The following is a 10,887-nucleotide window of genomic DNA, read 5'->3' on the forward strand; positions in this document are numbered from 1 at the left end:
CATGTTAAAAAAAATTTAATTTAGAGCCGGGCGGTGGTGGTGTACGCCTTTAATCCCAGCACTCAGTAGGCAGAGGCAGGTGGATCTCTGTGAGTTCGAGGCCAGCCTGGTCTACAGAGATAGTCCAGGACAAGCACCAAAGCTACAGAGAAACTCTGTCTCAAAAAACCAAAAAAAAAAAAAGAAAAAAGAAAAAGAAAAAAAATTAATTTAGAAACAGACACAAAAGGCTTGTAACATTATGGTTCTATTTACAGGAAATGCCCAGAATAGGTCAATCTATACAGACAGGAGGGTCTGTGGTGCTAAGGGCTTTGCGGGGAAGAACACGGGAATGCCTACTGACAGGTAGGGGGTTTCTCTTTCGGGTGATGAAAACCTGAAACTGGATCCAGGTGATGTGGATATACTAAAAACCACTCCGCTGTATACAGTTGGTTTCCACATCTGTAAACTCAACCGACCACTGATCAAAAATACATGATAAAAGAAAATGGGGCTTGCACCAAGCATGTAAACCTGACTTGTCCTGCCCTAACTGGTTAGGTCTGTCAACAAAGTGTTCATATTATGCTCTGTGTTATAAGTTAGCTCGAGATGGCCTAAGGTAAACTGGGGGATATGCAGACATTATATACAAATACTGAACTCCTTCATTTAAGAGGCTTGAACATCTTGTAGGTTTCGGTAGCCTTGGAGGTTCTGGGTTCTTAAAATGTTGAGTTTATCTTGTGTGAATTTGGTTTCAATTTTGAAAATGTACCATCTCTTACCCCAGAATTATGATATAAATAGCTCGTTTCTTGTTGGGATGGAGTAGAATGGTCTCGGGTGACTTCCAGCAATGGCTCAGAGGACACACAGGGTCTTGGGGCTGGGTGGGCTGGAACTGGATCATGACAAGCCACGCATCTGAGCCTGGACCTTAGGGCAGCCAGGGAGTGAGCGGGCTGCAGGAAGCTAGCCGCCCCCAGGCTCAGAATGGCTCTGCCTGGTGGCTCCTGGGTAGGAAGGGCCTGTGACAGTCATGAGCCCAGGGAGCTGGTGGGGACCAGAGAGAAAAAGAGGGTGCATGGAAGCTTCCTCTGGGGCCCAGCCATGACGGCCTCCTTCCTTCTCCCTCCTCAGATCCTAGTAAAGACCATGATTCGGAAACGCTCTTTCGGGAACCCATTTGAGGGTAGTCGGCGGGAGGAACATTCCTTGTCAGCACCCGGAAACCTGCTCACGTGAGTGAACCCCACGTTCCTTCCAGTCCTGGGGAGGGATACTAGAAACTAGGCCTGGGCCATCCCAGGAGAAACACACTGGGGACATCAGTAGGCCCTGGCTTGCTCTGGTAGCATCCTCAGCTCGGCCTGCATCTATCGGTTGGCAGTACACCCACCGTGAAGGTCTGCTTTCCTCTGAGGACTTACTCTTTTGCTGGAAGATTCTAGGTTGTATCCATCCCTGGCCCCAGAAACTGGAGTGTTTTAGGGGTGTTGTGATGGATGAGTCACGTGGTCTTGCTCTGGGACTCCCCGTGTCCATTCACCTGCTTAAAAAGACCACCCTGGTTCAGGCTCTGTGTGGCAGATGCAGGCAGGGGTCTACTGTCTCTGGGGTGTGGGGGGCATCCCCGGAGGTCCCTTCTCACTTCCCTTTTCCCTTCCTCTGGCAATTCCAGAAAAAAACCAACCAGGGAGTGGGAGCCCTTGTCTGAGCCCAAGGTAATGCCTGTCTGCCTGCCTGTGCCTTCTGCCTCCCCTCTGCTGGGACCTGGGGGCGGGCATCTCCACCAGGCAGATGTGCCTTCAGCCTGAGCTGCTGTGCCTGGCTCACAGAGGGCCTCTGGGTTTACAGTGAGGGGCATCCAGGGGCTTGGGTCCCATGGCGTGTCATGCATGTGGGCTGGGCTGCGTGCGGTGCATGGCGCTCCACCCGGAATGCCTGTGGACTCACCCAGGTCTTTAGGCCCAACTGGAGAGCTGCATACCATGCACGTCAATGGCACTGAAGGTCTCTCGTGGCCCTGGGGCTGTGCTCTGAGTGTGCACACAGCACGGATCAGGCCTGCTGCATTCTGTGGCTCTTCACTAGGGCTTCCTCTGCAATTCTGGTGGCTTAAAAAACCTAGAACTAAGTCCCATTCTGTCTGTTGACCTTAGCAGGTTGGGGCTTTCTCCTTCTTGCCTGCATATGTAGGCCAGTGCTACTTACAACTTCCAGGGCAGATGAACACTTTTTTTTGTTGGGTGGACCTGTTTGGTAACCCTGCTCCCTGGAGTGCCTGGGCACTGACCCTGATAAGGCTACTTAACTCTATTGGGAGTTCCTGTCAGTCACTTCTCTTCTTAAAAATAGCCCTTTTTTTTTTTTTTTCTTTTGGTTTTTCGAGACAGAATTTCTTTGTGTAGCTCTGTGGCTGTCCTAGAACTAACTCACTCTGTAGGCCAGGCTGGCCTCAAACTCACAAAGATCCGCCTGCCTCTGTCTCCCTCCCGAGTGCTGGGATTAAAGGCGTGCACCACCACCACCACCCGGCCCCCTAAAAATATCTTTATTGGGGGCCAGATAGATCATTCAGTTGTTAAAGATTTCCACACAAACATGAAGGCTGGAGTCCAATTTCCCAGGACCCATGTAAATGCCAGGGGAAGTAGCGGGAGTTTTCTGGGGAGGTGGAGACAAGCGGATCCCTAGACCTCACTGTTCAGTCAGCCTGGCTTCAAAAATCAAAGTGGATGGTACCTGAGGAGAATGCCTAGAGTTGACCTCTGGCTTCTGTACATGTGTGAACGTGTACATACACACACGATAACTTTATCCAAGGCTCAGGCCGTAGCTCTCTGGTAGAGTGCTTGCCTAGCATCCCCAGAGCTGTGGGTTTTGCAACTGCAAACAAATGAAATGCTCAGTTTTACTGATAGGACATTTAATACCCCATAGTTCATTGTTGTAAAGTGTGCAGTATAATCAGTCACTTACGCCCTCAGGACAGTTTCAACCCATGAAAGCACCTTCTTCCTCCTCTGAGCTGTCTCCACTCAGATCTCTCAGTTTCCAGCATCCATTGATGTACATTCAGTTTTCTACAGATTTGTCCATTCTGGAGGGTTGTTGTAAGTGGCCTTTCATGTCCGCCTTCTGTCTCTCCACATATATTTTCAAGGCTTATCCACAGTACAACATGTACTTCCTTCCTGTTCATAACCAAGTAGTATTTAGATGGATAGTAATATTTGGATCCATTGATGGAAGGAATTTCTCTCTTGGCTGTCACAAACGAATGAGCCCGCTGTGAACATTTGTATGCAAGTGGGAACTATTTTCTCTTCATTGGGAATTGGTCTATACAAGGATGTTCTTTGGCCACCTGTATCCTCAGAGCCAGGGGCTCGTGTGATGTAAGAGAACACCTGTTGTTTGGGCGTGGTGTTTTTGAGAGGAGAGCCAGAGAGATGTGTCCAAATTAGCAGTTAGACAGTTGGCCACCTTGTTCCCAGATGACCTGTAGCCTCAGGTTTGTGTTATGAGAAATGGAAGCCTTTCATGGGCCTTCTCTTCTCTCTGTGGTAAGGCCTGCCAAAACCCAGGCTACCGGATTCTGAGCAAAGTCTGTTCTTGGTTTGTCTTCTCCTGTTTCTGTGTTTTCAGTGAGATCAAAACGACAATACCCGCAGACTAAGATTGCCTCAGTGCTGTATGCACCTTTATTCCCTAGTCAGCGGACACAGCATCACCCTAGGGCTACCTGCCAGGGCTGGGACTTTGTAGAGCTTATCCGGGGAGCTCCCGGGCTGCTTTGAAGGCAGGCCTCCTTTCCAGGAACCTCACCTCTGGAATGGAAAAATAAAAGAGTAGATAACATAGTTCCCAAACACAGGTGTTTCTTCCTTAGGGACACAACAGTTGTTTTTTGGTTTTTTGTTTTGTTTTGTTTTTTGTTTTTTCCGGAGCTGAGGACCAAACCCAGGGCCTTGCGCTTGCTAGGCAAGCGCTCTACCACTGAGCTAAATCCCCAACCCCGGGACACAACAGTTTGCCTTCCCTGTGTGGGGACAGAGGCCCCTGTTTGGGTGCAGCCGGGAGCTCGTTGTTGAGGGTTGGACTGTAGCCGTGAGTAGCCAGGCCAGTGGCTTCCTACAAGGGGGGGTACTCTGCTTGAAAGAAGCGTGGGCTGGGTCCCCTCCTCCTTAGAACTCCCCTTCCATCTGCTGAAACTCCATCTGGCTGGCACGCCAGGCAGGTCTAGTGGGGTATGAGGGTCTCTTCTGAGAAGGGAGTGGTCCTCCCTTCCCTCCTGGGTGGTGAGGATGGGCTGGGTGTTTGTTGAGGATGGGCTGAGTGTTGCAGGCTTTTCCTGAAGGCTCCATGTGCCAGGCGGATTCATACAGGTCCAGCCACTGCCCCAGGAAAAGTGTCCCAGCATCTGCCCTACAGGCATCTCTAGCCTAGAGCATAAGGATGAGAGCACAGTAGACCTCAGAGAGCACACCCCACTTCGGGGTGTTCCATAAGTAGTTTGGGCCCCGTTTTATAGTTCCTTGCTCTTTGCGGGTAAATCTTGCTTCTTCATTTACAAGGGAGGCAAAGTCGGCTTTGAAATATTTTAAGTGAGCAAGTAGAAATGGGGAGCACATTTAAAAGAGTGGATGTGACCCACAGGAGCAGGAGCGTGCCGAGGTGGGGGGCCGGCCAGGGCTCTGCCATCATTTCTCCAAGCCTTAATGCTGATTTTCTGTTCGGTGAGCAGGAAACAAGGCAGCGAAGACAGCCTCCGGGGCCCCGAGCCAGCCCCCGTGGGGGAGGAGGAAGCGCTCTTGTGAAAGGTGGTCCTTGCGTGGAAAGCTGGGGAGTTCCGGCCCCCGGCTCCCCCCCACGCATGCCTCCGCTGCAGCCCGAGGAGGCGATGGAGCCTGAGTAACTGCCTGGACCACCCGACCTCGCATGCCTGGCTGTGTGGCCCTGGCCCTGCACGGGGCTGCTGCACCCTGCGTTTCCATAGCAGCATGTCCTACGGAAACCAAGCACGTGTGTAGAGCCTTGACTGTCATCTCTGGTTATCTGGGTTTTTGTTTATTTGTTTTGGGATTTTTTTTTTCCATTTTCTTTCTTTTCTTTTCCTTTTTTTGGTGTGTGTGTGTGTGTGTGTGTGTGTGTGTGTGTGTGTGTGTGTGTGGTTTTTCTTTCTTTTTTTTCCCTTTGTTGTCTAAGGGGACAAAGAAAAAAAAAAGGACTTGACTTCCATGATGTCGACTTTGGCTGCTGGCTGGCCGGACCAGTGGGTGTGAGGAGTTGGAAACCCAGACCAACATGCATTTTGGGACAATTGCTTTTTAAAACATTTTTATGCCAAAACAAAACAAAAAAACCTTCATTGTGAATTCGGAACCATGTCAGATGAATCAAGTAAATGTGTGTGGGGTTTGAGCTGTGAGGTGACCCAAGTGGAGAAACTCCTGCTGGCTGGGGCTGCACTTGAGAGGGTAGTCCAAGGTTCAGCATGGACCCGTATAAACCTGAAGCCGGGGCACCTTCCAGACCCATGGAAGAACAGGGCTAGCCCTCAGTAGCTGCAGGGAACTACGATGTATTTATTTGTAATGAAGACTTTTTAAATTTTTTTTTAATGGGTAAAATTATAGTCTGGAATACTAAAAGGGCTTGCAGTTGAAATGCTGGACGAGGGAGTTGAATTTTGCCACTCGCAAAAGCATTCAGCAGCTCTGGGCAGCAAAGGCTTGTCTGGAGAACCGAACACATTTCTTCATGTGAGCTGCTCCAAGTGGGTCTCTGAGGTCATCCGCTAAGCTCCTTACTTCTCTTTGTAAAACGGCGGAAACTTCCGGGGGGAAAGCCTACACGTTCATGTACATTACATGGCTGAAGACTTCAACGGATAGCCCCAAAGTCTCTAACTAGCCTGGACTCTGGAGAAATTCGGAAGTCACATCACTGCTCAGAGCTTCCAGGAGCTGCCTGACACCTTCCACCGTGCAATGGGGACTGAGCGCCCGTGAAACCTGTGCCTGTATATTAGCAGCTTTGCTTGCCTGCTGTTACCTGCGCATTCTAGAGACTGTAAGGTTTCTTTCCTCTTAAAATACTGTCTGGTTGACAGAGTCAGTGAGACACCACCTTCCCGTGGGCCACACTTCCCTGTGGGCAGGGCTGTCGCTCAGTTTAGGCACAAATGGCTCTCCATAGGATCAGAGCTTTGGTGAGAACCGTACAGTGACATCAGGGTGCCATTGTAGAGAAAAGCAACAAAACCCAGGATGTTCCTCAGGGCAAAAGATCTTCTTGTTTTGTTTCTCCTAGCCAGGGGCCTAGAGAGCAAATGTGGACCTTTTTTGACTTCCGGCCAATATGGGAACTTTGGTGGAGGTGTGAGTACCCAGGGCCACAGAGGAAAGCAGGAAGTTGAAGGGGGCTTCCAGACTCGGCTTTCCAGTGCTTTGGAATGACCTGGCTCAGAAGGCTGCTTTCTGTAGTCTCTGTCTGGTGAGCCCCCATGTAGGGTCTTCCTGCAGAGACGGGCATGAGGCCTGTTCCCCAGGGCCTGGCCACATGCAGAGGCCAGACGCTCCTGGCTTCCATAGGGTTTCTTAAGCTCCTGACTGCATTTTAGCCAGACTTTTCCTGCTGTTCACCTAAGCAATTAGAATTAGGGTAAAGACTCCAATGTGTGTGGGGGTCCCCTCACCCGCTTGCATTGTCTCTGTGACCAAGGACTTCCTGTCACTTTTCCCTCTGAAACTGAAGCAAAAATAACCCAGTAGCTCTAACCCTTCTGGCCACAGATGGGGTTTGGCTAGTTTGCAATAAGCCCTTGTAGTTAAAGCCAACAGGTCCTGAGGCTCAGTCCCAGGCTGTCTGCCTGGACCCTGGCCTGCCTGAGGAGGGCAGGCATTGTGCAGGAGCTCTGCAGAACTCTTCTTGTGTTTACACAATTCTACCGGGCAATGCCCTTTCTCCCCACCACGGAACTTTCCATCCAAGATGTCTGAAGTGGGTTGTCGGCCATCAGGTAGCACCTCGGGGTTGAGAGGTCCACATGGGTGACTTTTTTTCTTAAACCATGAAACACCAAAGAAAGCTGTGGAAAGGAGCAGCCCCTCTCTCCCATCCTGCCCAGCTGCCGTGGAAAGTGTGAGAGGTCCGGCCAAGACTGGGGTATTAGAGCACAAAAACATTGTTTTCAAAAGCGTTGTCAGGCAGGCTGGCTCAGCAGCTCCTCTGTGCCAGCCAAGAGGATGCCCACAGTTCCTTCCTGCTGGCTCATCCACCATTAACTAAGGGCAGCCTTGGCCTTGCCTTGAAGGAAGCACAAGCCCCACCCTCTTTTTCTCTGTCTTTTCTGCCTCTCCCGTACATCCCACAGGCTACCGGTGGTCCCCAGGCACCTTACAGAGCCCCTTCACTTGGGGCTACAGAGGCCACCCCCTACTGGTCTGGCCTTTCTATGGGACAGAGCTCTTGTCCCCGGACCTTCCTAGAATTAGGAGAACATCTGTACAAGTTGACACCAGGTTAAACCTGCAGCCCTCGCCCATCTTCCCGAGGGCATGCTTTACATTGCCAGTGCAGAACCAGAACCTCCATTTGCTCCCAAGGTGCTAGCGAAGATTGCCGGTTCCCCTCTTCTCCAGCCTCGTGGGCCAAGTTTCGTGGGACTTTGGACTTTTCTATTTGGTGACCGATGCCCTCTGCTTCTGTTTTCTTGCCCCTCATCCTCTCTACTATGCATTTTCCTTTATCGGGTGTACAGAGTTAAATACTGTGTATTTATCACAAGTCCATGAACCGAAGAGAAAAAGATAAGCTTGCGGTTGCTTTCTTTCCCACAGGTGGATAAGCTTCTCTGTAAACTTGAAATAAACAGACAGCAAAATGGTGCAAAGCCTGGGCCTCCTGGGGGGTTCTTCCGTCTGTCTGTCCATCCGTAGCTGTCCTTTTGTCATGTTTCTGCTTACATTGGTCGTCCTTCCCTTAGGCCGACAGCAAGTCAGATGCCTAAGTCACAGTTAATACAGCTGGCAGATCCCCTGATGTAGGCATGTCCTATGGTGTCACTAAGCATGATTCTGAGATCAGCCATACGCACAGTTCTTGGAAGCAGGGCAGAATGCATATTCCAGGGTCCCATGTAAACTGCTCCCAGATAGCCACTGGCAAGTCCAAGTCTGAAGGTAAAGGTAGGATTCTGTGAGGTTGGACAGGTGAGCAGCTCTGAGCCATGTCCTGTGGCTAGGCATTGTTTTCCTGGCTTTGAACTTCCCTTTGAAAAAGCCCCATCCTGTGCTACAGAAATGCGGGCTATAATCCCCATCCTCAGGAGGCAGAGGCAGGAGAATTCCAAGTTCAAGGCCAGTCTGGGCTGCATAGTGAGAGTCTACCTAAAAGAAAGGCATAGAGGCTCTTGAGTCAAGAGGCAGTTCCTGTTCAAAAACAGCCACCGAGGATCTGAGGCTATGGGAAAGCTCTTCTTCAGGCTTCGTCACTATGCAGACTTCAGGGAGTCCTGGAAGCCCACTCATGCATGTGAGGTGCAAGGATCCTGTTCCCAGCTCCCACTGAAGAGGTGGCGCCGGGGTGAGCCAGTGAGAAGAGATGCAGCTGAGTGCAGGATGAAGCAGGTGAGTGGAATAAACCGTGTCCCAAACATCCGCCCGCACACCCTAACCTGAGATGGTAGCATCATTGTGCAGCCTTTGGGATGGCAAACAAAAGCATTTGTTTTAGTCTGAGTGCTGGAGCAGAGCGCCCCAAACTGCCTGATTTGCAAATAGAAATCCCCCAAATTTCTGGAGGCAGGGAATTCCACGATCACCATTCCAGCAGATTCTGGGTCTGCTGAGGGCCAGATCTACCAGGATGATGTTCAGAACATGGGAAGAGCATAAAGACGTGAATCCCTCTGCCAAGCCCTTTTGATAAGGGACTTAATCCCTTCCATGATGGAATAGTGCTCCTGAAGGCCCTGTCTCCTCATCCTCACGGCAGAGATCGAGTTTCTAAAGCGTGAATTTGAGGGGACATACTGTAACCATGTCAGCATTCCTAAACCTTCCAGTTCCGTCTGATCTGTGTTTAAATAGCACCTAAGAAATCATTCTTGTGTCTGTCTCTATATGCACATGATACGTGATTGCCTGTAAAAAAGAGGCTGATGTCAGCTCCTCCAGAGCTGGAGTTATAATCAGCTGTGACCCTCCCAATGTGGGTGCTGGAAACTGAACTCAGGTCCTCTGCAAGAGCAGTAAAGGCTCTTAACCACCCGGCCCTCTCCAGCCCACATACCTACTCAAAGCAAAAACCCAGGTTGGCCATTTATCCAGAAGAAATAGGACATTCCTAACCTATCATACTCCTGAGTCCTTGGAAGTGAATTGACTAGTGACAAAGGGGAGGGACGGGCCACTTTTCACAGTACAGAAGGAGGCCAGTGTGATGATGTGAAAGCCGCAGGGCTGGAAATAGCCCCAGTTTGTAGCAAGACAGATACAGGCAGTTCTGCTTCAAGATGCGAGTTTTAGAAACTAATGAGGAGGGAGAGGGTAAGTCACATCCCGGAAATTGTGTGCCCAATAGAACAGTAGTCATTTTGTGGGTTTTTTTTTTTGTTTGTTTGTTTGTTTGTTTGTTTGTTTGAGCTAAGGATCGAACCCAGGGCCTTGCGCTTGCTAGGCAAGCGCTCTACCACTGAGCTAATCCCCAACCCGAACAGTAGTCATTGTATGATGTTTCATGTGAACATATCAGCGATGGAAAAAATACGTACATTCCATGGCAACACAACCTAATGAGTTGTGTTAATGAGTTAATCACGGTTCTTAGGCAAAAGCAAGGAGGCCTGGAGCTGTAGCTCTGTGAGGGGTAGAACATAAGACCCAGAGTCTAGTTCCTTGTACCACAAAAAAAAACCCCAAAATTTCTTGTCTGAAGCAAGCTGACCCCTCTCTGAGCACGGCACTGGCCCACAGAAGAGTTTACCGTGAAGGTTGTCCAGTCAGATAGTGACAGGGCCTCTCCAAAGAAGAGTGTTTATTCAGAGATGGTGGAGAGGAACAGGGCAGGAGAGAGGTGGCCTGTGTGGGGACAGGCAAGAAGGCTGAGGCCAGGGCTGTTGAGAAGCACATGTCCTTTGGTCACAGGTCTACCATGGGCAGCAACCAAACGATGACTAGGAACTCTGGCCGCTCCTGGAGGTGACCTTGGCTGCAAGGTTGTGTTTAGGCATAAGCTTATTACTGGGCAGATACCACATGAGGACCTCCCACCCCAGCCCGACCCCTTCTTGTTCGGTGGCTCCCTTTGGATGTTGACAACTTTCATAAACGGAAGGAGAGCTCCCACCTCACGTGCTGAGAGACCGCACAGACAAGGATTTTAAAAAGCCGTTTCTTTTAATGGTTGGTCCTCGGTCATTTCAATATAGCCCTTCTGAAAAGGAAAGCTAATTCTGTCTTTGTTATCAGGGACAAAGTCTCTAGTCACAGGGAAGAGGAACAGTGCTCCAGGCCTGCTGGCAGCGTCTGGAGAACTCCTTTATAAAGTGCTTGGACAGAGCTGCTGGGCCCTTCAGGACTGGGCCCATCCTCAGGGTCTAGACACTGGGACTTCCAAGGGAGCTGGTCCTGGAGACCCTGGAGAAGATGGTGGTCCCACGGGCCCCATTAGTGTCTCTGTTCTCAGACTGTCACATTACCTCAGTGTGCTCACACTGCATAATACACAACAGGTGACCCGGCCAACACCACAGCAGGAATCCACTGTGTGTAGTGAGCAAATGAACTCCTCACAAAAGGCGAGGTTAAAGGCTGTCTAGGGAGGAGCAATGTCTTGAGGCCAGCCTGAGCTACATAGAGTGAAACTCTGTAAAATGTAAAAGGTTTAAAA

The 10,887-nt window shown here is 50.2% G+C and overlaps 1 protein-coding gene across 4 annotated transcripts in view; it reads left to right on the top strand.

Moving 5' to 3' along the window:
* The window catches only part of Camkk2 (calcium/calmodulin dependent protein kinase kinase 2), a 55,251-nt gene extending 47,363 nt beyond the window's left edge, over nucleotides 1–7,888 (top strand). For 2 of the 4 annotated variants that reach the window (XM_036171703.1, XM_036171704.1), the window contains exons 15-17: nucleotides 1,129–1,229; nucleotides 1,670–1,712; nucleotides 4,739–5,098. In XM_036171703.1, coding sequence (XP_036027596.1) covers nucleotides 1,129–1,229; nucleotides 1,670–1,712; nucleotides 4,739–4,909 — 315 coding nt within the window. In that variant the 3' untranslated portion in view covers nucleotides 4,910–5,098. Of the gene's footprint in view, nucleotides 1–1,128; nucleotides 1,230–1,669; nucleotides 1,713–4,738; nucleotides 5,099–5,199 lie in introns of those variants that run through there. The other 2 variants (XM_036171706.1, XM_036171705.1) reach the window with 2 other exon arrangements.
* Nucleotides 7,889–10,887: the final 2,999 nt, after the last annotated feature.

Source organism: Onychomys torridus, chromosome 22 (genome assembly GCF_903995425.1).
Source record: "Onychomys torridus chromosome 22, mOncTor1.1, whole genome shotgun sequence".
NCBI classification, from domain to species: Eukaryota; Metazoa; Chordata; class Mammalia; order Rodentia; family Cricetidae; genus Onychomys; species Onychomys torridus.